Source organism: Mastigoproctus giganteus, chromosome 9 (assembly GCF_048544385.1).
Source record: "Mastigoproctus giganteus isolate SK-2022 chromosome 9, ASM4854438v1, whole genome shotgun sequence".
Classification (NCBI taxonomy): Eukaryota; Metazoa; Arthropoda; class Arachnida; order Uropygi; family Thelyphonidae; genus Mastigoproctus; species Mastigoproctus giganteus.
Window position 1 is genome coordinate 149669515 of NC_143583.1, and position 26243 is coordinate 149695757.

General features: G+C 35.1%; 1 protein-coding gene across 1 annotated transcript in view; it reads right to left on the bottom strand.

Moving 5' to 3' along the window:
- The window catches only part of LOC150080815 (peroxisome biogenesis factor 10-like), a 133948-nt gene that overhangs the window by 82378 nt on the left and 25327 nt on the right, over positions 1-26243 (bottom strand). Inside the window, exons 3-4 of the mRNA XM_090380829.1 lie at positions 25231-25311; positions 3752-3828 (exon numbers count right to left, since the gene is read on the bottom strand). Of these exons, the coding sequence (XP_090236955.1) occupies positions 3752-3828; positions 25231-25311 (158 nt within the window). The remainder of the gene's footprint in view (positions 1-3751; positions 3829-25230; positions 25312-26243) is intronic.

The following is a 26243-nucleotide window of genomic DNA, read 5'->3' on the forward strand; positions in this document are numbered from 1 at the left end:
CAAGACTCCAAATTAAAAAAAAAAAAAAAAACAACCAGAAATCAAAAAATTCAAGTAATAACTAGATAGGCATAAATAAGCGACATTATAAGTCGTCAATAGGAGATTAGTGTACCTATTATCTTGCAATCCCTGCTGTCTTCACACCTGCTGCTCAAAAAAAAAAAAGAAAGGCCAAATGTTTAGTTTGTTTTAGTGTGTCGCGTTGATTATTGTGTTCTGTTGCAGCGCAAAAGGACAAATTTTGTTTTGTTATTTATGTCAGGGATGATGGAATTTTTTTTATAGTAAAAAAATTTTTTTTTGTTTAGAAATCGCGAAAATGATGGGTAAACCCAAAAGAATTGCGTTTTCAGTTAAATGAAAACTTGAAATTATTCAAAAGTTTGAAAACGGTGCATCTGTTAAATCTCTAAGGAACCATTATAATGTTGGTGACCAAACCATACGCAACATCGTAAAAAATAATGGGAAGCTATTAGATTTAAAATTGACATTGCAAAAAATAAAGGGAAGCTATTAGATTTAAAATTGACATTGCAAAAAATAAAGGGAAGCATCGTATTGGACATGCAAGTAGTGCGTGGTAAGTTTATTCGTTTTTTATCTATCGGCATACTTTTTACGTAGGTTGCGAACATGTTTTGATACAGTAAGTCCCCGACTTACGCAACTACAGATTTAAGTAAATTTTTTTATTTTTTTTTTTAGGATTGTAAAATTTAAAACAAACAAAAATAATAAATAAATAAAATAAGCAATCAATAACGACGATCACGGCACACACAAATTGCATGAGTGAGATACAGAGTAACAAGCAAAAAAATAGGAAAGAAGAGAAGATCCTTACAATTTATTTATATATTTTTTTATATGACTGAAGATTTCAGTGAAGAGAAGATCCTTACAATTTATTTATATATTTTTTTATATGACTGAAGATTTCAGTGAAGGGGACACATGTCACCATAATAACGTAAAAACCCACACAATTCTAGCTATCAGTATTATTGCAAATGCAATAAGATTGAGTTTACTACCCACTTATAATGATGCACGAACAGAAAAGCCCAGTAATCCGAAAGGTGCAAATTGTTTAATGGCGGTGACCTCCAGAAATTTGCTTTAGTAAAATTTGAGTTCACGGGAGGTGATAATAGTGTGTTTCCCGCTTAACCCTGTGAAGTTCTTTTCAGAAAATTTCATTTTGACTTTTGTCATGGTGCCGACTAAGAGAATAAGTGACAGCGCTACTAGTAAATCAACCAACAAAAGGAAAGCCATCATCGATTTGGATCAGAAAATAATAAGGATGTATGAAAATGGCCAAACATTAACAAGTATTGCGTGGAATTCAGATTTGTCAATAATAATATAGTAGCAATATGTTATTAGTCATTCCTGAGTTATGTAAAACTCGATGAAGTAAGAAGTCCTCGAACGTATCTCTTACGTATGTCGGAGACTTTTGTATTTTTGGATTAACTGGGAAATCAATTATCCGGGATTTGTTTTTTACCACCTATCCCGGAAAATCGAGAGTCTACTGTATACGTATTATATTAAAAAGGCACTGCTACTAAATACGTATTATTTAGTAGCAATGCCGTTTTCCCGTATTATGAGGATAAAACAAAGTAATAGAATATGCAAAAGGGCAAGAAAATGAAGCATGCCATATGGCACACAGTTTGGCTGCTTCATCATCATCATCATCCATTTTCAATCCACTGCATGATGAAGGCCTCTCCAGCAACTTTCCAGTTCCTTCTGTTCTGTTCTGGGCAATGGCCATCCATTTACTGCCACGAACTCTTGAATTTCATCTGTCCATCTTCATTGTTGTCTTCAAGGTTTTCTTTTAGCTCCTCTTGGGTACCATTCTGTTATTTTCTTAGTCCATCTGTCATCATGTCTTCGAGCTATGTGTTCTGCCCAAATCCATTTCAGTTCTTTAGTTTTGATAAGAATGTCCTTTACTTGAGTTTGCTAACTAATCTATGTGTTTCTGTTCTTATCCAACAGTCTGATTCCTAATATAATTTGTTCCAATATAGGAACAAATTTTATTATGCTGTGTAGTTTTTAGCTTCTCTTCCATTCTTTTGGTGAGTGCCCAAGTTTCATTTCCATAAGTCATGGTGGGGAGATACACTGGGTTGTTATTTTACATTTCAGACAAATTGGGATGTTGCTCTTCAGTATATGACTATATTTCCTGAATGCTATCCATCTGAAATTTATGCTTCTCTTGACTTCCAGCCATTTATCATTATTACAGCTAATGACTCGTCCAAGATAAGTATATAAATCCACTTTTCCAATTTCTGCTCCTTCAATGATTATATCCCTTTCTGTGGTACTTGTTCATCATTAACTTTTGTTTTAATCATATTCAGCTTTAGTCCGAAATCCTTACTAACTCTGCATAACTGATTAAGATTTTCCTCTAATTCTTTGGAATTATGGCTTATGATCACAATGTCATCTGAAAATCGTAAATGGTTTAGGTACTCTCCATTCACATTGATTCCTTTCTACAACCAGTCCACTCATCTGAAAGCTTCTTCAAGGGCAGCAGTAAACAACTTCAGAGATATTGTGTCTCCTTGTCAAACTCTTATCTCAATTTTAAATTTGCTACTGTATTTGTCAGGTCTAATAAAGGAGGTAGCGTTCTCATATATTTTCTTCAAAATCATAATGTATGGGAACATAATCTATGCCCCGTCTTTCCAGTGCCCGAAACATTGCCTTATGCTATCAAATACCTTTCCATAATCCACAAATGTCAGGCATAATGGAGTTGTATATTCATTTACTTTCTCCATTAGCTGTGATATTACATGAAGGTGATCCATAGTTGAAAATCCTGTCCTAAAGCAAGCTTTCGGTTGATTCTCATAAAGTATTCTTTCTAATCTGTTAGCAATGACCCTTGTGAACAACTTGTAGATGTGGGACAAGTAAATGGCCTATAATCTCCAATTTCTGATTTATCTCCTTTCTTATGCAGCAAATTTATGATTGCATTATTCCACTCCTTAGGTGTCACGCCTTTCCTAATGTATTTTGTGAAGAGTCTTGCCAGTTTCTGTGTCATGTCTCTTCCTCCTAATTTTAACAACTCTACAGTAACTTCACCTTCACCTGAGGCTTTTTGATACTTCATTTTCTTCAATGAATGTTCTACCTCATCAGGATGGATATTGAGTATGTTGTATATGTTGCTAATTTGTGATCCATCTTCCCCACTGCTGGCATCATTCCCTTGCTCCTTATATAATACTTTATAGTAGTCTTCTGCTATTTGAATTATGCCTTCTCTGCTATTTATAAGTACACCATTACTGTTCTTCAGATTCAGTATCATTTGTCTTTCTGCATTACTGCTCATGACTTTGTTTTCCTTTAATGCTTGTTCTACTTTTCTTGTGTTAAATCTTATGTCCTCTCTGAGTCTCTATCTAATGACTGCAAAACTCAGTATACACAATTTTGTCCTTGTCAGTGTGTTTATCTGCTTCACTTCAGCCAAACCGTGCTGTAAAATTAGGAAACTGTGTGCTTTGTTTCTCTAAATATCAGAAAGCTTTATGAACAATTTTCTATAAGCTTTATGCACAATTTTCTATAAGCTTTATGAACAACTTACAATTTAAAATGTTTTGACCAAATTTTTATTTATTTTTATTTATCATGATGAATGTTATAATTTACATAAGTGTGTAGTCCAAAAAACACTATTTACCTCAAAGGAAGGAATGTTTTTCATTGTTCTATCCACTTGAACAATGTGGACATATTCTTCTCCTAAGGTTTGTAATCCTAGAAAAAATAAATTGCTTTTACAACTGAGATATATACAACTTAAATGTTTTGAATAAAAAAAGAAAAAATATATATATCTGAAAGTTTGAAATGTTCTTTTTGGGGTGGGAGGAATCAAACATCACTGAAACCTGTATTATTCTAGCCACAGATGGGCTGGTTAGGAGGCTAAAATAAACTTGCTGAAACTGTACTTGGGCCTCAATACATTGTCATTTTCATTATATATAAAGAAAAAAGTTGTTTCAGAAAAGAAACATAGGGAAATATATAGGTTAAAAAAAAAGGAAAAAAGTTCAGTAGATGTGAAATTTGTCTGTGAATGAACATGTGCAGGCTAGTTGTCCCACAGTGTTAAAAGTGGGATAGGGTGAGTTCATAGGGTGAGAACCTCATTATGTATGCAGCAATGAGCAAAGTGATTTGCTACTTAAGTGCAATCTCATATTGTAGAGTCCTTTAGTCATGAGTTGCCTTGGTACTGCATTACCATAAAAAAAAAAAAAAAAAAACACTGCTCCGATGGAAAAATACATTTCTATACATTTAAGGTGCATGTCATTACCCAGGCCACAATTTCAACTCTTACTGGAGTGTTTCCAGGAGGTAAGAAAGTGAAGTGCAGAGCCGTGCTGAGGGTGAGGCAAACAAGGCTCTTGCCTCCGGTTCAAAGCTGAAAGGGGTGCCACAGTGCAGGCCACAAGCATGTTTAACTGGTTCTGTCGAACAGGGCCCCACGCACAAACGGTCTAAATAATAATCATCTACATCTTTTCTGCATTTCTATCAACGAGCCTACCACCATATAAATGGCTAGTTACCCACATTATCGTCACTTCAAGAGCACTTGCGTGAGTCGACTTGAAACTTGCTAGAAGTACAGCGTATACTTCATTCTCAATGTGTATGTTTCATTTGGTATCGAACATTTAAAATAGTTTCAGTAAAACAAAGAAAATTTCCATGTAACAAATGGATTAGGAGAGATTTAACTGGAAATGCATTGTTCGCACCTCTGGCCTTCAGGCAATTGAAGCAATTAGTGCTGCTAAGCACGAATTAAGAGTCCAAGTGCAGTGGTATTGGTAAAACTAATCTGCCTGTCCTACATACTCAGAAGTTGCACTGGTCATCTGATTGGTTAACCATAAGTGTTAACATTTACCAGTATTCAGCACGGCAGGCAAATAATACATTTGAAATAAATACATGAAATTGCAGACTTGCGTTTAATTTGCTTATCATCTGGATCTGTGTTTCATATTTATATTTCGCAGTTACAAAATAGTTGTTTATACCATATATTTCAATTTTTTCTCAAGGTAAGTAATTTTTATAATGAAAAATATAACAATGTGAAACTTATTTGTTAGCATTTGATTCTTTATACGACTTCAATTTTTTATATTTGCTTTTAAATATCACGAAACTTACCTCCTAATAACGTATGGTTAAAATATGATTAAGAAATTAAAATGGGAAATTTTTTCCCGTTTTAATTTTTGTTTCCTGTGGGAAACAAGTGCACTCTTTTACTGTGATTTAGAATTTAAAGTTTAATTTCAGAATGATTTTGTTATTTTTGTTTGTTGTTTCATTATATGTGAGATGTGTTGTAATTCTTTTCTTTTTCAATAAATTGATAATTATTTACTCATTTTATTTTGTAATCCAAATATTTTGGGGCAGCCAATTTAATTTCGCTTATTGGCAGAAAATAGGGTCACAGCGGCCCTGTGTTTTGTAAAATATTAAAATCATCATAAAGAATAACAAGTCATTATTATTATATCATATCATTTACTAAAGTAATATTATAAATACTAAAATGTGTAGTATTGTAAAATACTTTTTCTAATCCTTACCACAATCGACTGTTCTTATGCTATGCAGGTACACTGATAATTTTTAAGAAATCAATATTTATAAAGACAAAAAATTTTTATGGAAGTAATTTACATGATATTATTGATATAAATATCTTTAATAATAACAGAAACACAGACTTAATAATTTACAGTAAAACCCAGATAAAGAGTTTTCTAAGGGTTAAGAACTACTTAGAATGGAAAATGACCTAATGGTATGAAATATTAACTACACAAATAAAAATGAAAAGATACACATAAGTTAAAGATCATTTTTAAATACTATTTCAGAATTTATAAATACAATCAAACTTCCTTATAACAAATTCGATAAATCCAGCAAAAAAAGTCGTTATAGAGAAATTCTGTTATACAGAGAATATCCTTTTTATTGGAAATTGTTATCTAATTAGAAAATGAAAACAAATCTACATTTATTTTTAATGTATTTTATTTCAAAAACATAATTATTTAAATTACGTTTACACAATTTTCACCAGTAAGTATCACAAATTAAAAAAAATTGGTAATTTTAATTTGCAAGTGCAATCTAAAAATGTCTGATTCTCAAAGGAAATCTCACATTTATTCAGAGCATTAAAAACATTATCAGGAACATTTTCACAAAACTGTAGACCCAGACAAACCATTTTAAAAGTGTGAATCATTTCTTCGCAAGTTGGTTTGTTTGTTATTTGGTTTTTAGGAGCATTAGCAACTAAGGCCATATTGCTCCGGGGATATGCGGTGGTCATTCCCCTGACCTTTCCGCATCCTCCGTATTTGGTGGTGACGGGCTCGAACCTCGGTCTAATCAAGAAGCGTCTGCTACGCGCTGCTGCTCCTTCCCACCTGGCTACGGAGGTGCCTTCGCGAGTTGGCTTTTCTACGGGTTGTTCTGATGAGTCTTCAGCATCATCGTTAATTTCTTCGTAATCATGATCACGTATAATACTGTTCAGCAGTATTTCATCTTCATTTTGATGTTCTGTTGTAGCCAGATCTTGATCTACATAAACATAACCATCCATTGTTATTTAATTTTCCATCTTTCCGGATGATTCTAATAATGTCCAAAAGTTTTTCAGTTGTGAAAGGGGCAGTTCATCTTGTTCGTCCAGTTGTCGTTCGACTTCTGTGTTCAATGCAAATCCTCCTTTCGAAAAACAATTTTGAATTGTGTATTCAGTGACATCGTTTGTCAAAACTTTTGCCAGTTCAGAAATGCAATCTCTAAGGTTAATTGTTAACCTCCAAGTTTCTATTTTCTTGGTAACGTCTAACATTTACATTGACAATCTTCATTACTATTCTCTTTCGATAATGAAATTTAAAATTTTTTTAATAATGCCTTGGTCCGTTGGCTGGAGTTCTGATTATGTTTGGTGGTAAAAACAATAACTTCACACTTTTAAGTTTGGCTAAAATACTGGCAGGATGTGCCGGAGAGTTGTCAGTAATCAACACGGTTTTTCTTTTTTCTTTTGTTATATGCTTGCCTAGTTTTAATATACACTCTTTGAAAATATCACTTGTCATCCATGCTATTTTTTTTTATTAAAGCTGTAGGTAGTCAACTTCCAAAGATTTTGTGCCTCTAAAACATCTTGGGTTTTTTGATTTTCCGATGACTAAAAGTCTTAATTTTTCAATTCCTGTCATATTGGCTCCAACTAGCACAGTGATTCTTCTTTCTTTGCTTTCCGCCAAAACATTTATCATCCATAAAAGCAAGTGTTCTATTAGGTAAAATTTAAAGAATAAACCCATTTCGTCAGCATTAAAAACATCCTTAGGTTTTTCAAAGTCTTCCAAAATCTTCTTTAAGGTGTTGTTCCTTCAACTGTTGCAATCTTCTTCGCTCACATTAACACTTTCTCCACAAATAATCTTTTCCACAATTCTGTGGTGCTTCTTAAATTTATCTAACCACCCAGTGCTCGCATTAAATTCTGTATATCCAAGGGACTGTGCAGAGCTTGTTGCTTAATTACTGGACCTGATATTGGTATATTCTTTTTCACCTATCATTTGCACCCATTTTAGAACAGCTTTATCAACATCTTTGTATATACACAACTTAATTAACTTGTCTGCTCTGCCTTCAATTGGATTTAAAATTAATTCTCGATTTTTTAAAATTGTAGATAAATTGCTTGCAGGTATGCTATATTTCTCCGCAATATCTTTTTTCTTAAAACCCTAGCCAATATCATGAAGAATATTGACTTTATCATTAATACTTAAACACTCTGTTTGACACTGTTTCCGCAACTATAAAAATTACTCGACTGCAGCTCTTGCTGATACATACACCGTGTAGCCACTGCAAACTTCGCTGCACTGGCCATATAATGAATTGTTATATGGCCAGTGACATTCTTCTACTCAATGACATTCTGTTGTCAATTCAACACTATCGTATGACCTTTCCTATCAATCACTTTGAAGAAATATACGACTTTGTGAATTTCTTTTATTCTGCTTTCATTCACATATACACGAAAGAAAATTTATGGTTAATGTATGCTGTATGTTAAATTTCAGGAAAAAAAAAAAAAAAAAAAAAACAGGAGCATATAGCCTGTGTCATTGATGACAAATCGTTCTAAAAGAATGAAATTTAAAAAAAAATCTTGCTGATACATACACCGTGTAGCCACCGCAAACTTCGCTGCGCTGGCCATATAGTGAATTGTTAATACTGCCTACTCAATGACGTTCTCTTGTCAATTCAACACTATCACATGACCTTTCATATCAATCACTTTGAAGAAATATACGACTTTATGAATTTCTTTTATTCTACTTTCATTCTTTATTCTTTAATTTCTTTTTACAAAAGAAAATTTATGGCTAATGTATGCTGCATTAGTATGGGAAATGTATGGGAAAAAAAAAAAAATGTTATTGACTTCACAAATCGTTCTAAAAGAATGAAATTTAAAAAATTTCATGAAAACTATCTATTGGGAGACCAGTTAGATGAGAACGGATATACAAAAACTATCATATAATGATTGACAGGAAGGTCACATGGTACAGTTGAGGTGAGAAGCGAATGTCACTCAGTAGGTGTTACCTATTAAAAACCAACTATTGAAGCAGTCTATGTATTGCCGCTGCAGCACTCTAAAGGTTTACCCACAGCAAATTTTGTTTTCCCCTTAGCTAACATCAATTTACAAATCTACCCTATTTATTGAAAAGTTCATGCCCACTTTTAAGAAACCCCATTTGGTTTTATAGCTGTAACAAAAATGAAACAAAGACCCTTCTATGGGAATCGATGGCCACAAGTGTTCACTAAAAGTGATGATTAATTCCAGATGCTAATGAGCAATTTCGGAAGGAAGGAGCCTGTATATTTGAGCGGTTGTTTAGCAGTAAATGTTTGAAAATCTTCAAAAATGCTTTTGCTAATTTTTTTAAACATTCATTATGGAGAGACTAACACTTCGCTATATGGGGTTAATTTTACATGTAATTTAGTTTCAAGGTGCAATGTTTTGCGAATTCGTAATATAGAGAAATTTGTTAAATAGAAGTTAATAATAGAGAAGTTCCACTGTATTTTACTCTGCCTATGGGAAACATTTTTAAACAGGATTTCTAATTGCTTAACATTCTGTTCATTAAACTCATTACCAAGTTATTACAAAAACATCCAGTATAAGTTTTGCACAGGACCCCAGGGCCTACAGTGAATTCTTGAACAGGGCCCTGCAAATTTTAGGGCAGGCCGTGGGGCGCCAAAAGAAAGATTAAATAATTGCAACATTTTCAATTTTATGTTTTGATTATTCCAATCAGTTTATCATCTTGCTTTTGCAAGACGAAAATCTTTGTCAGGCCACTGCACAGATAGTGTATAGTGGGTTTAGGGTCTAACGGCACCAAGGGTTTTTCCCATCTCTATATAGTTTACATTGTCATGTGATACAGTACACTGTACAGGCCAGAGATTTAAAAGTATATGGATATTGTGGTGTGAAGTGTCGTGTACCGTTGTTCTTCTGGCCATTTAGCTGCTGGGCCCCCTGGTGGATCCCAACGCTGCCCACACTAAGCCCCCGTGGAGGCAGACCAGGTACATCAGTAATTTATTTGTTTTACTCTGGCAAGCTGTGCCATCTAATTTCCTGTGATTTCAGTGGCTAGGGCCTATGAAAAAAAAAAAAAAAAAAAAAACTACCTCTAAGGAAGATATGCAATTTAATTGTGAAAGGTAAGGTATATTTGAAATTAATTAAAATACAATAAATTTATTTAATAAATTTAAATTTGTTTTCTAGTAAAAATGGTATCAAAAAAACTTAATGGTAGTGAATGCAGGAAAAAGCAAAAATGCAATGAAGAAGATAATCGAAAGATGGACAACAATTTACAGGGTTGGTTGAAGAAAGGGAAAACGGTTAAAGAAAAGGGAAAACACAAGCAAGTGAAGACAATGCAAACCACTTAGAAATCCTGTCTCTTGAAAAAGGCCTGCCAGAGTAAGAAATTAACTCAAATAACCAAAGAGAAAATGAGGAAGAGTTGGAAGCCCCATGTTTCGAAGAAATTTCAGGATATGTACAATGGACAGTTTGAGTTTGATTTGGGTTTTATTGGTGCATTAGCAACTTAGACAATGGACAGATGAAGCCGACTCAAATCAATTTGATGTTAATGCTGACCCACCTGACCATAATGAGAATGATGTACATTTGAAGATTCCATCTTTCAAAGAAGAAAGCCTAGAAAATTTACAATGGACCAATAAAGAAGCCAACATAATAAAGATTAATTATAATGACCCACCATTGTGGCCAGTAATATCAGACAAGATTAGATGTGTTTTGTGGAGCGTTGACCTGATCAAGGAAAGGATGCAGATTTTTGAGAATCAGTTAAGTAATGGCTGTAAATTTTCAAAAGAGTGGTTCTTTAAAAAATGTTCCAATGATGAAACTGTATCATGTAATTGGCTGATTTATTCAAAATCTTGTAAAGCGATATTTTGTTTTCCATGCATTTTGTTTAGAAAACATTTTGTTTAGAAAACGTATAAGCACATCAGAATCGAACACCTGTAATTCCAAAAAAGGTTTTAAAGATTGGAAGAACCTTAACAGAATTGTCGGCCATGAAAATGCAACAAATCACCGAAATGCTTTTTTAGAATGGAAATGTTTTAAAAAAAAAATTGAAAGCTGCCGGACTCGTTGAGGATGTTTTGTAAAACATAACAACTGAAACAGAAAAATGGAGAAGCATTTTGAGAGTCGTTTTAGATGTTATAATGTTTTGTGCCAAGAATAATCTTCCTCTTAGAGGATCAAATGAACAAATTGGGAATGATAATTCAGGGATATTTTTAAATTTAATTGAACTCATAAGTCATTATAATCCCAATCTAAAGCAACATATTTCTAGTCACAAAGCACACTGTGTTAATTATTTGTCCAACAGAGTACAAAATGAGTTTATTTCACTCTAGGGTAACCATGTTCATACTGAAATCATTTCTTGAATTAAACAAGCAAAATATTATTCTATTCTTTTTGACTGTATGCCAGACATATCCCATCATGAACAAATGTGTCAAATAATAAGGTTTGTGTATATTGATGACAATGACAACATATCAATAATCATATCAATACAGGAAAGTTTTATTTATTTTATTGAAACAAACGAAAAAAAGAGGAAGCGGTTTAACCACAGAAATTTTAAATAAATTAAAAGATGATGGAATCGATATTAACAATGTCCGTGGCCAGGGGTATGACAACGGGACAAACATGTCCGGCAAATACAAGGGAGTACACAGTAATTATTTTGGAAAGAAATAATTTTCCAATTTATGTTCCCTGCTCGACCCATAATCTTAATTTGGCAAGCATGCATTACCCCAACAATGAAAACTTTTTTTGGAACTGTACAGGTCCTGTATAAATTTTTCTCTAGCTCAATCAGCAAGTAGGATATATTAATGTCGGTTTTAAAAATCACTCTTAAGGGTCATACCAATACAAGTTGGACATCTAGAGCAGCAGCAACCAAAGCTCTACGTTCTCAGATTGAAGAATTACACCAAGTTCTAAACAAGATGGCAGAAGAAACTTCTTCAGAACTTGATCAACAAGAAATTAACAACATTCTCACTAAAACTGATTATAATTTTATATGTACTTTATCTATTTGGGATACAATTTTAACTCAAGTAGATAAAGTCAATAAAGCATTCAGTCAAAAAATATGTAACTAAAGCTTCCCAATGTTGAAAGGGCTGGTGTTATGTGTAAAAGAAATGAGAGAACATGAATTTGACCACATTTTTGAAGAATATGTCAATATTACTAAATGCATAAATATAACAACAGAATTAAAAAAACAAAGAAAAAGGGAGCAAAAATGTTACAACTTTACAAAGCCCATGATCAGAGAATTGATTTCTCTGCAAAAAAGGCATATCAAATAGAAATATGTGAGGCTCTAGACACATTCATATGTCAGCTAACCTGGAGGTACGAAAAATTTAACGATATAGCCACAGGCTTCCATTTTTCTCTCTGGCACAAAAATTGAATCTATGATTGTCGTCGAATTACAAAAAGCAGCTGCCGATCTTGCATTTAAAGTATGACGAGGATTTAAATGCTGTAGAAATTTTGATGGAAATAGCAAGTTTTAAAATGCTACAGCTATTTTGCCAAACATAGGTTCAGCCATTACCTTCGATTTGTTGAAAATTATTCATGAATATGAACTGTTAGAATCGTTTCCCAACCTGGAAGTGGCATTAAGAATATTCTTAATGATTCCAGTGACAATTGCATCACGTGAAAGAGGTTTCAGAAAGCTGAAATTGATTAAAAACTATTTACGGTCAACATTAAGCCAAGAAAAATTATCTGATATGGCCATTTTATCAATTGAGAGGACTATATGTAATCAAATAAATTTCAACAAAATTATTGTTGACTTTTCATCACTCAAAGCTCGCAAAATAAAATTGTAATCTGCATATAAAAGCAGCTTATCTGTCTGAAATATATTATTGTTAATTTATTAAAGAAATAGTGTTTATTTAAAACTAAAATTATTCTAATTTGTGGTATTTTTGATGAAACATTTGTTTCAAGTATTATAATAATATTGTTATTATTTTTGAAATGAATGATGCATAAATAAATCTGTTATATATTTATAATAAATACTGCTTATGAGAATAAAAATCACTTTAAACAGATTTTATTTTTTTGTCATCCTTTTATTTTCATTAAAACGTGTACCAGAAATGTATTTCAAATAAGTGATATTTTTTTTTATTCATTTTTCATTCTTGCCTCAGGTACTAAAATGGCTCTGCACGGCCCTGAGCAAGTGTCATGAAGCCCTGAAGACTCCAGTGATGAGATATATCCACAATATGTAAGGTGTGAGATGGTACAAGTGAATTCAAAACAGAAGTAAATTTAGGGCACAAACCTTGTGCTACATTAATGTTATAAAACATAGGTTTAGCCATTCCTTCTGCATATTAATGTATGAAAAGAGTATAGCCTCAGTATATACATAGTAATGAGCAAATTAAGTTTTCTACTTATTGCATCAATCTCATATTGTGGATATAACTCATCACTGGGTTCTTAAAGTCTTCACAGTGCCTACTTAACCACCAATGAGACTCCAATAAGAATCAAACCTGCAGTCTTGGTAATTGCATAAACTTTAAATAAATAGCAATATATTATGATTAATGGCCAATAAGATGCACCATACCATGAGGTGCACCCAGATTTTAAAAAGTATTATAAAAAAATTCTGTAAAAAAAAAAAAAATTTATTGCATATATTCAAAATACAATTTCATAAGTAAAGGTTTCATTTTTTCAACTAGAGGAGTATGAAATGACTTTTGGCATAATTTAACATTTTCAACTTAAAGCCAAAAGTGTATGAACACCTCTTTTGCCTTATACCCATTTCATCAGTACTACAAATTTATAACAAATTAAAACTTTGCTACTGACTGAAACAGAGAAATTAAAACTGTGGTACTCACTGAAACAGAGAAACGTGAACTAAAGGCATGTTTTTCTCTCTCCACAAGCGACTCAGTAATTTATAGCGGGGATTACTGATTCTCAAAGGTCACGGATGAAGTTAATAAAACAATTACTAATACAGCCACTCCCCAGATTACATAAGGGTTGCATTCCGCAGAACTCTGCATAAGTCAAGTTTTACGCAAGTCGGAATTTCCCTAAAGGCTTATGCAGGGCTTGCAATTATGCGCACTGAATTTGATTGAAGCAAAAAAGAAATGTTCGACAAATTTGTAAACAGAATTATTTAATTTTTTTTATCTCATGTGTAGGAGAAATTACAAAAGTGTAAAATTACAAAAATGTAAAAATTATAAAATTACAAAAAAAGGGAGGGGACAGGCATAACGTCAGCAAGTTTTACCTTTCGAGCATCGTTGCTGGAATCAACATCTCTAGCTAAGTACGCCACTGCAGAAGTTGAGCTGTGGAAATTTAGAAGGGGTTTTTTCAAACAATCACAAAATATCTCTGCTGCTGCAGAATCGGCACTGGCGACTTCACCACATACTTTAATGTTTTGGAAACCAGCGCGATGCTTGAACCTATTAAACCACCACGTTGCTTGCCATGAACTTGGCTTGGGGTTTGCCGTACTTATCTTTCTAAATACTTCTTGCTTTTGCTTAGATGGTCATTAGACTCAAAGGCACTTGATTCTGAATCTGATTTTCCATACATATTATTAATAGCTTTTCCATCTTCAATATAGCACCTGAATGCTGTTTTGCGATCACTGCTGATCTTAAATGTGTTGATCCTTTAACATGATCTTTTACACACGCACTGTCCTTTAAAATAGCATTCACTGTTGAAGCAGCGAGACCTAATTCTGGTGCAATAGATGACAAACTTTGTCCTGCTTCATACTTCTCAATCATTTTCATCTTCGTTTCTAAATCGATTTTGTTTCATTTCCTAGCACTGCCATCACTTGCACTTTCCGTTGGTCCGTTTCCCTTCACTACTGTAATAAGTTAAGTAAATAGGAATGAAGAGAAGATTCTGAAAATTTATTTGTTTTTTTATATTTGATTGAAGATTTCAGTGAAGGGGAATCATATTTTACCATAATAACGTAAAAACTCACACAATTCCAAGTTATTGGGATTATTGCAAACGCAATAAGATTGATTTTACTACCCGTTTATAATTAGATGCACTAACAGAAAAGCCCAATAAACCAGAAAGTGCAAATTGTTTTTATTGTTTTATGGTGGTGTCCAGAAATATTCTTAAAAAAAATACTAACAAAGCCGTTCAAAATTGACTCTTATAACTGAACATATGACAACAATGAACGGGTAGCACTCCATTATAAAAATGACCTTTTAGAGAGATAAATAGCTTAGTTATATAGCGAAAATTTCAACTTCCAAGGTCTTGGAATGAATTACCAAAAAAAACCAATTTTATTGGGTTCACATTGCGATGTTTTTCATGATACCTCCATTTATTCCTACAGGATGCAAAATACATTTCCATGATTTTTTTTAAGTTTACACCAGCCGGCAAAAACTTAAGTAAAATTGAATTTACATAAGTCGAGCATTACATAAGCCGGGGAGTTCCTGTACTGGTAATGTTTTGCTTATTGTTAAACATGTAGATCTCAGCAGGAAGAAGTAGGGAAAGGGGCTGGGGTAGCCAGTGTTCTCATGTATTGAAGGTAAGGTAGAGCTACATAGTAATTCCCTATAATCCTTTCCAGAAAAAGGTTTCTAGAAGGAAGTGGGGTTTACTAGGTTTTTTTTTTTTTTGTTCATGGAAACAAAGGATGAATTCCAGTGAAACACTCAAGACTTCACTCAGATATGCTATGCAATAACCAGGGATGGCCCACCTTTACTTGAAGCATACCACCTACATGCATACCATAAGCAACTGTAATCAATATCATCCCCCAATCTGTACCACTAAATGTTTTTTCCATCTATGTAAAGGAATTATTGTATATGGTAAGCACTTCTAAAAAAAATTTAAACAATTTTATGTTTATAAAATATAATTAATACAGGTTTATAAATAAATAAGTGAAAAATTATGCAAGAAAGCAAGCTTATATATATAAAAAAAATATATATATGCACTCCACACACACACACACCAAGAATGTGTCTAGTTCTTAGTTTAATTTATTCAAACCACCACAACAACAGATGGAAGTCTGATCCAACAATGAACCACCCACTAGCTAAAGGCAAACTTTCACACATCTCTGCTGCAACCATCCTTTCCAAACTTGAATTTATGCCTCCTTGTGTGTGTGTGTGTGTGTGTGTGTGTGTGTGTGTGTGTGTGTGTGTGTGTGTGTGTGTGTGTGTGTGTGTGTGTGTGTGTGTGTGTGTGTGTGTGTGTCAGCAAGAGGAAAATACCACTAACATTTAGCTTCTCAATCCATTCAAAGCCTTAAACATCTCAATAAAATATACCTGCAGATGCTTAGTCTCCAGACACTGCAACTTGAAAAACTGAAGCTATTCTAGGTAAGAAAACCCTTTTGTTCCATTCATCAATCAGGTTCCCATCCTCTGCACCCATTCCAGCAGATCTACATTCTGCCTAAAGTGAGGTTCAAAATTTGTACAGTACTTAAGATGCAGTCAACCATGGCCTTGTAGAAGGGATAATCACCTCCTTATCCTTGATAGCAAAGTTTCTGTATATCATGGACAAAACACCATGAGCTGTTCTGGCAGCATGTTGGTGTTATTTGGTTTTTAGGAGCATTAGCAACTAAGGCCATATTGCTCCGGGGATATGCGGTGGTCATTCCCTGACCTTTCTGCATCCTCCTTATTTGGTGAGCATGGGCTCGAACCCCAGTCTAATCAAGAAGCGTGTGCTACACACTACTGCTCCTGTCCACCTGGCTATGGAGGCACCTGGCAGCATGTCTGAATTGGTCAGAGAATTACAGATCCAACTGCCCAAATTAATTCCCACGTCTTTTTCATTCTGCACAACATCAATTGTAGTACCACACAGGTGATAATTTACTCTGGGATTACTGCTACCCATACAGAGTAACTTGCATTTGTCTTTGTTAAACTTCAACTGCCATTTCTAAGTCCATCGACCTAATTTTCCTAAATCTTATTGTAGTAGCTCAACTTGATTAGTGTTGTTAACAACCAACACTGCCAATATTTGTATCATCTGCAAACTTAACATTAAGTTTGATATACCTTCATCAATATCATTAATAAATACTGAAAATAACAATGAGACCAGCACTGAACCATGGGGGTCTACATTAATAACATTAGTCTATAAAGAGAAATACCCATTGATAAACACACTATTGCTTCTTCCAATTAACCATCCCTTTATCCATAGCAGTAACCTACCCTTAATGCCACATTGTTCCAATTTGTGTAGTAGTCTTTTATATGCAGTACCAAAAGCTTTCCTGAAATCCAAGTATAATTTAATAAAATTATTTTTTGCATCCAGTTGCTTTTTCACTGTATCATAGTAACCTATCAGATTGGTTAGACAAAATCATCCCTTAACAAATCCATGCTGTAACTGCAGTATAAATACATTCCTGAGCAGACAAACTCCTTTAAACAGTGACTCCATTCTTTTCCATAGAACAGACATTAAGCTCACCAGTCTGTAATTATGTCACCTTATGATCAGTTCTCTATGAACTGGGGATAATAATTATTGCTACTGGCTTGCTTACCTCCTTTGTTGCCTCCCTTAATATAATTAGATAGATTCCATCCACCCCAGGTGGATGGAATCTATCTATCAGGTGTCTTTTTTATTTCAGCTTCTGTCTCTTTCACCTGCCTTTCAGTTATCACAAGTCATTTAGCTTCTGGTATCACCTCTCTAAAGAATTCCTCATATGCGAATGGAGACCTATCAGGTTTTTTTTTTTTTTTTTTATTATGAAAACCCCAAACATGAGAGATATTATAATCTATAATAATTAGAAGCATGCATGGGTTGCAGGTTGAAAAAAATTAAAAAAGATAACTGTGGACATTAGAAATCAATTTCTGTAGACTGTAATTTTCAGGAAATACGTATGAAGGGAGGTTGTTCCAGAAAACAGAAGCTGAATGAATAATTGAAGAAGAAGAAAAGTTGATTCCGTGAGTTTGAAGTTGGACAGTAAAAGGATTTTGACTAGTTTTGACACATGTTCAGACTTCTTTAGAAGGGAGAGCGAGAAATGTTTGCCGAACTATCTGGAACGGAACATGATATTGCCATGGGGGATGTCTTTGTGTGTGCGTAATGTAAGGAGTGTAAGGAAATCAGGCGACAACTCAGCGTTGTTATGGACCTATATGAGAGTTTGAAGGACAGGGTGGATGCCCTCGAAAGATCTAAATTGAGGGGCCCATCAGGCTCTCAGCTGCCCACATCAACGCCAGAGCTTGCACTTGGTCATCATGCAACACAGCGGCAGCCCCAAGGCAGAATGCGCTGGTCCCAAAGGAACTAGTAGTTGTTGGTGACTCTATTGTCAGGGAAACGGGAAACATGCTTTGTAAAAAGGATAGATGGAACAGGACCAGGGTATGTCTGCCAGGGGCAAAGGTTGATGACGTTGTAGAGCAGATATTATCTTTTAGGGGCACAAAAGGTGATATAGTTGTACACGTTGGCACTAATGATATTAAGAGTAGGAGACCGGCAGAATTACTTAACAAGTACAGGTCACTGATGAAAAAAAGCCGTGAATTAGGGTTGAATTTGAAAGTGTCTGCAATTCTGCCCAGACACGATAGGAGGGAGTATATGATGAGAGCCTTGTCGATCAATTCGGCCCTGGAAAGATTGTGCAAGGCTCAAGGGATAGAATTTTTTTCAGCCTGGACTGAACTTGTTAACAGGAGAGACTGATTCAACAGGGATGGGATACACTTAAATAGAAAGGGTGCAAGAATATTTGCTGATGCTATCGAGGCAGTGTTAGGTGGGTCAGAAAACTGATAGCTTGGGGGGATACAAGGACTAATAGTTTAACAGTAGCCACAGGCAGAGGTGAAGGTGATTCTTGCACAACTATTAGAATAAGTAGCGACCTGGAGCGAGGGGTGTTGGGGGTTTCAGGGACAGATGGCAGTCATCGTGAAACAGGTGGGTATATGGGATGTGTTAGAGTAACTAAAAATAAGAATAGGTGCATGTATACTTGCATGTATACCAATGCTAGAAGTATAGTAAATAAATTTGATGAATTTGAAGTGTTGGTCAAGACATCAAAGGCGGATATTGTTGGGATATCAGAGACATGGTGTCACACAGATATAAGGAATGCCGAACTGGAATTTGGGGAGTACAATGTGTACAGAAAGGATAGACAGGATAGGAAGGGAGGAGGTGTTATGCTGTTAATTAAGAAAAACATAAAATCAAAAGAAGTGCATCCAGTTGATATAGATGAACAGTGCACTGTTGATTCATTTGGTGTGACATAAGCACTGTGAAAGCAAAAATAAGAGTAGGAGTGTGTTATAGGCCTAATGACTTGAATGAGTACAATGAACAATTGTACAGAGAAATAGAGTGGGCTAGTAAATCGGAATGTCTTATAATGGAGGATTTTAACTTCCCAGATATTGACTGGAACTTGTGGGTTGGTCACTCACACACTAGTCAGATTTTGTGGATTTATTGGATGATTGTTTTTTACAGCAGCATGTTCGAGAGGCAACCAGAGAAAGTAATACTCTTGATCTGGTTATCAGCAGTGATCATTCATGTATTAGGAATTGGCAGATAAAAGAACCACTAGGTGGCAGTGATCACAGTGTACTGACTTGGGATTTACTTAAAGATTTAATTACCATCAGGGGTAAAGGAAAGGGTTTTTGCTTCCGTAAAGGTGAGTACGGTGGTCTCCGATAGTTTTAAATTCTGTATAGTGGGATCTGACGATGTTACCAACAGTAAATTCTAAGTGGGAAGCATTCAAGGAATTAATCGTGGAAGCTACTAAAAGTTTCATACCTATTAAGAAATATTGTTCAAGGTTTAGGCCTAAATGGTTGTCAAATGAACTAATGAGACTCGTAACAGAGAAGAAAAATGCATGGGATGCTTATAAATTATCAAGCGACTCAGAAGCCTATGGTAGATATAAGTTAATCTGTAATCAGGTCACAAAGGAGGTTCGGCAGACAAAGGCAGATTACGAGAAATCCTTGGCAAAAGATGCTAAGAAAAACAGCAAGGATTTCTTTACTTATATAAACTCTAAAAGGAAGGGGATGAATCAGATTGGTCCACTTGACATCGATGGTTTGACTGTTGATGATCCTGCTCAGATAGCAAACAAACTGAATGAGTATTTTGCATCTACATTCACACGTGAGGAATTATTAAGGTTTGAAAAATGACAGAAGGTTATCAAATTGTAGCAAGATACTTCATGATTTTGTAATAACTGAGAGCAAAGTGGAAGAGAAATTGTTGAAGTTAAACGTAAGAAAAGCACCTGGGGTGGATGGAATCTATCCAGTTATATTAAAGGAGGCGGCAAAGCAACTAAGCAAACCCTTAGCCATAATTATGAGAGCGTCCTTGGACTCAGGGGAGGTTCTCACAGACTGGAGATGTATCCCCAATTCACAAAGGGGGATCGAAGGGTGACACAAGTAATTACAGACCAGTTAGTTTAACTTCTGTTCCTGGTAAAATAATGGAGTCACTGGTTAAAGATGCATTGCAGGATCATCTAGACAAGACTGCAGCAATAATTCAGACACAGCACGGGTTTGTTAAGGGAAAGTCTTGTCTGACAAATTTGATAGGATATTATTATGTGGTTACAAAGGAACTGGATGCAAAAAATAATTTTGATATCATATAGTTGGATTTCAGGAAAGCTTTTGACACTGTTGCGCATGGAAGACTATTGTACAAATTGGAGCAGAATGGTATTAAGGGTAAGTTGCTACAATGGATAAAAGGATGGTTAAGTGGGAGAAGACAGAGGGTGGTAATCAATGGGTGCTGCTCTTCTTGGACTAATGTTATTAGTGGGGTCCCACAGGGTTCGGTGTTAGGTCCACTGTTGTTTTGTATATTTATCAATGATATTGATGAAGGTATATCAGGCTTAATGTTGAAGTTTGCAGATGATACAAAGGTTGGCAGGGTTGTTAATGACAGTAATGGCAGTGTGCTACTGCAACAGATCTGAATAATTTGGGCAGATGGGCTAAGAAGTGGCAACTGAAGTTTAACCTTGACAAATGCAAAGTACTGCATATGGGTAGAAGTAACCCCAGAGAAACGTACCAACTGTGTGGTACTACACTTAAGGTGGCAGAAAATGAAAAAGACCTGGGAGTAATTGTGCAGGCAGATATGAAGTTTTCTGAGTAATGCAGACAGGCTGCCAGGGCAGGTCATGGGGTTTTGTCAATGATATATAGGAATTTTGATATACAGGAAAAGGAGGTGATTATCCCTCTGTATAAGGCAATGGTCAGGCCACGCCTTGAGTACTGCGTACAGGTCTGGAGGCCTCATTTTAGGAAGGATGTAGATTTACTTGAGCGCGTACAGAGAAGGGCAACAAGATTGGTGAGGGGAATGAAGGGATCCTCTTATCAAGAGAGGCTTAAGTTCTGCAAATTGCACTGGCTGGAGACTAGGCACCTGCGCGGTGATCTGATTGAGGTGTATAAGGCCTTGAATGGGTTCAGCACGCTGAATTCTGATGGGATCCTTCCACTTGTTCAGATTACGAACCTAAGGGGGCATAAATTCAAATTAAGAAAGGACAGATGTAGAATAGATGTGCGGAAATTTGCCTTTAGCCAGCGGGTGGTTAATTGCTGGAACAAACTTCCATCTGTCGTTGTGGAAGTTGATAAATTGAATAAATTTAAGGAGGAACTGGACAGGCATTTGGAGGGAACGGTGTGATTTTTTTTTTTTTTTTTTTTTTTTTTGGCTGATGCTGCATAAGCTCGTACACTTGCTTTCTTGCATCACATGCTACTACTACTACTACTACAGAAGTCAACTCAGAAGAATAGTGCTCATGGAAGTATCTATAGAAAAGGCATACAGCAGAAACAGAACATCTATGCGAAAGAGTGGAAAGACTGTTAGAGATGAGTCTTTAATTTGTCTAACTGCCCTCTTTTGAATAGAATCTAGAAGCTTAAGAGAGGTTTTGGGAGCCCTACCCCAGATGTGAGAACAATATTCCACAGTAGAGTGGATTTGCAATTTGTACAGAGTGAGCAGCTGTTTGAAATAAAAGTAATGGTGAGAGCAAAAGAAAAAAAAAAACAGTTTTTTAGATGCAGAAGAAGCAATATTTTTAATGTGCTTATGCCAAGTGAGATTAGAAGTTGGGGTAATCCTCAATAGAGATATATGGTCTTGCATATAAATAAGAATGTCATCAAAGATAAGCATAAGAGCAAAGAAATTCTTTTTGCAAAATATAAGACAAGACTGAATTTTAGAAGGATTCAAATCAACTAAGTTATCTTTGCCCCACTGTAGAATTACATGGAGATCAGCATTTAAGGAAATTGTAGGGGATATTCGAAAAGTTGAAGCAGTTTGTGCAGGACAAGATTTTTCAAATCGGAAGGTGGAATACAATGTGCTATCATCAAAAAAACTATGGATAGGATTTCCAGTCAATGGAAGAACGTCTTTAATATACAAGACGAAAATAGCAGAAGAAAACTGAGCATTGGGAACCACCTGCATTAGTGGAGAAGTTAGAAGACAGAGCCATCTACCATCGCCTGCCGTAAGCGGCCAGAGAGAAAACTGGATACTCAATTACAAAAAACAGTTGAAAAAGCATAAGATGGCAACTTATTTAGATCTTTATGCCAAACACATTCAAAAACCTCTGAAACCATCAAAAGCAACTGCTTGTGTTTCAAACTTTTCCATTGAATGTCCACAGATGAGTAAAATAAGCCAGTATGTCACCAGTGGATTGACACTGATGGAATCTATACTTGCAATCATTGGTCAGATGGAGAGTTTCTAGATAGTTTAAGAGTTGTTGGTTAATATAGTTCTCCATTACTTTAGAAAGAGCAGAAGTAAGCAATGGGACAATAATCAGATGGGAGGGATTTGCATCCTTTTTAGGAACTGGCTGGATGAGAGTAAATTTCCAAGCAGAAGGGAAAACACCTGTGGAATAAGAAAGTGAAAAAAAAAGTGACACAGAACAGCAGTAAGCTCAGGTTTTGAGAACAAGTGGAGAAATATCATCATGATATGGAGCTTTCTTAGCATCAAGATTGTTGAAAATCCTTCTGAGATCCTTTTAATGGAAGATCATAGGGGGCATTGAATGGAGTGTACTGGGAATGGTGGGGGTGGTTTACCAAGATCATTAATACATGATTTGGAAGAAAAGTAGGATGTTAGTAGGTCAGCTTTATCTTTGGCCAAAGTGGCAATAGACCCATCTGCTTTTGACAGAGGTGGGAATAGAGATGGGCAAAAGTTGCAACCAATACCTTTGGCAAGAGACTAGAATGCTCGACTACCATTTGAACAAGAAGCAAGTTTTCTACTCTTAGCCTGTTCAAAATCTAGTTTGGACTGATTAATAACTGCTTTACAATTGTTGCAAGCTTTGATGTAGCAAAAAATGAACCAAGAGATTTGGATACAAGCCAATTGCGATATTAAACAATCTTATCTTGAACAGCCTAAGCACAATTATTGGAAAACCAAGGTTTAGATTAAGTACAAGATTTTAAGGTGCAGTGTAGAAAAAAGGATTTTTTTTTTTTCTACACTGCACCTTAAAAGAATAACTTCACTGGTACAATCTGAGCAAACATTGACACCAGTGAAGATTTGAAACAGTAATTAGCACCATGGAAAAGAAAAGAAAAGAAATCTCTCAGACCATTTTGCATTCTTGTAATGCCAAATAACACAAGGTTAAGAATGGCCATGAGAGAAAGGCTCCACTGCAGAAAAGAGAACATCACCAAGTTATGATCTGAGGTGCCTAGAGGACCACTCAACTTGACTGTGTACTTATAAGAGTTGTTTGTTAGAAAAAGATCAAGCATGTTGGCTGCATGGCTAGGAATGTCTAGTATTCTGGTAGGTAAACCAACAATCTGTGCAAGGTCATTAGTAATTGCAAAAGCCTCAGCATCTTGACCAACTTGATCTGTTTGACTAGCTAATGGAAGCTAGTTGGAGTTGTGAAATTAAAATCACCAAGGAAAATTACCTCACTGTTAGGAAAGTTGGACTGGAAGATTTTAAACCAGAGAAGATTCCATACTACTAAATCACTGACAGGGAACATCAGAACAGACATATGCACAGGTACCATCTTTGAAGCGAAAGGAATAATATAGCAAATAATTCAGACAACTGAGATGAGCAGTGGTTGAGTCAACCGATAATTGGGATTCTGTCAGAAAAAGTATATGCGGTCTGACAGACTGTTAGAGGAAACTGACATTACTGATATTAGAAATGAGACCACGTATATTTGTGAAATCAACGAGGAAATCTTTGGGAGGTTTAGATCTTTTTGCAGATAAGTCTATTCTATTAATTTGACAATTCATGAAGTATTCATTCGGACTCCCTCCAGTCACTATCTGGCATAACAGAGGCAGTGAGATTATACGCTAGCTGATCCTGACCAATAGGTTCAGTGCAGGGGACTATCCAGCATAAGAAAGAAATTATTGTTAAAACCCAAATCAATTTTTAAAAAAATTCAATTAGAAAAAAATAGTTTCATTACTTCTTTTTTTTTTTAATAAAATAATACTTTTATCTATATATTACTTGATTCATTTTCATCAACTTCTGGATGTGAATTCCAGAGAATTCAGCTTTTATAAGACCAATCACTACTCACAAATGGACAATGCAAGCATGGAATAGCATCAAACAAAACTTTCTGCCACTAAAAAAACTCAAAACCCAGAAGTCCACTGGACAGGTTGTGGCTTCACAACCTGTCCAGTGGCCAAACTATTGTCAATAACATTCAACAATCCACGATGGGAAATCCTAGACTATACTCTTTACAATCCGTATCTTTCAGATTTCCACCTCTTTAGTCTGTTGAAAAATATATTAAGAAGGGGCAAGCAGATGTTTGATAGTAATGTGACAGTCCAACTGTGTATTATTCTCCAGTGGTTTGTATACCCTAAAGAATTCTATGGTGCAGGGATAATGGCATTTCCATGTTGAGAGGACAAGCATATACATGTACGGAGGGGGAAATCCCATATTAAAGAAAACATACTGGCATTCCCAAAAAAAAAAATAAACCCTTCTGAGAACAGAAAATGAGAAGACTGCCCAATATGAAACATGTAAATGAATTTATTAACATACCATGAACAAAATTATGTCAAATCTGAATGCCTCGCTATATTTAATTTGTTATATACATATAACAAAATAACACATGAAAAAGATTTTACCTGCTACTGTAGTAAAAAGGAAGTAAAGAAAATCTGACAAGGTCTCCAGTGCATCTCGCCACTTTAACCATGCATGAATACCTGAAAATAACAGTAGAATGAGTTCAAGAATTTAGTCATATTTGTAAAAGTCATCCAAAAGTAAGTTAAAAAATAAATACCTCCAAAAAGTATTCACTTACAAAAATCATTAGACATTACTCATATATGAGACAGGAAAATCCAAAAATATTTCTATAGTACCACAAAGGCATTTGTTAACATTGTGAAATCAACTGTATCTTACTTTTACTCCATTCAACAACACATTGTTGTTTCCAATGAGCCACTACTATCATTACCTCATCAGATTAAAGCATATTGCAGAAAGCATCAGAGAAAATGTACTTTTAATTCTTGCTGCACCCATGCTTTAATCTGACACCATGGACTGAACTATATCCCTATGTATCTACCAGATGTTCCTATCCACAATGGTCAAGCCAGTGTTCTGACAGCAACTGAGTGAATTGTTTCCTTGCCATATATAACATTAATGGTTCTTACAACGGAAACTCAAGAGTTTACTTGAAATCCTAAGAGTTCACTCCAGCCAATGAGCATTTGCTGTTTCTCTGTATAGTTGTAGTTGGAGTGGAGGTTCAATGGCACAAGGGCTACTGTGGCCAAACTGCACTTCCAACTTCAAGGTAGTGATCCGCACGGTAATGAAAAGAATTTAGAAATAGTAATACAAATTGAATGCTTTCAGATAAGTAAAGAGCACATTAATGGCATCATCTCCAATGATGTGGCTAAGAGGTTCTGTATTAAATTAGCAACAGATTAGAAGACACCTAGCAGTGTGATAATGAGTATATTTTAGAAGGATAACTTTTACATTAAGTGGAGAATGGCAATGTAAACAGTGTGGTGTACCATTTCCAAGAAATAAAAAGATGTGTTAAATGGGTGTGGCCAATTCTTGTTCTTGCCAGTACAACTTCTCCATGTCTATTCTGTCAGAAGCTGGA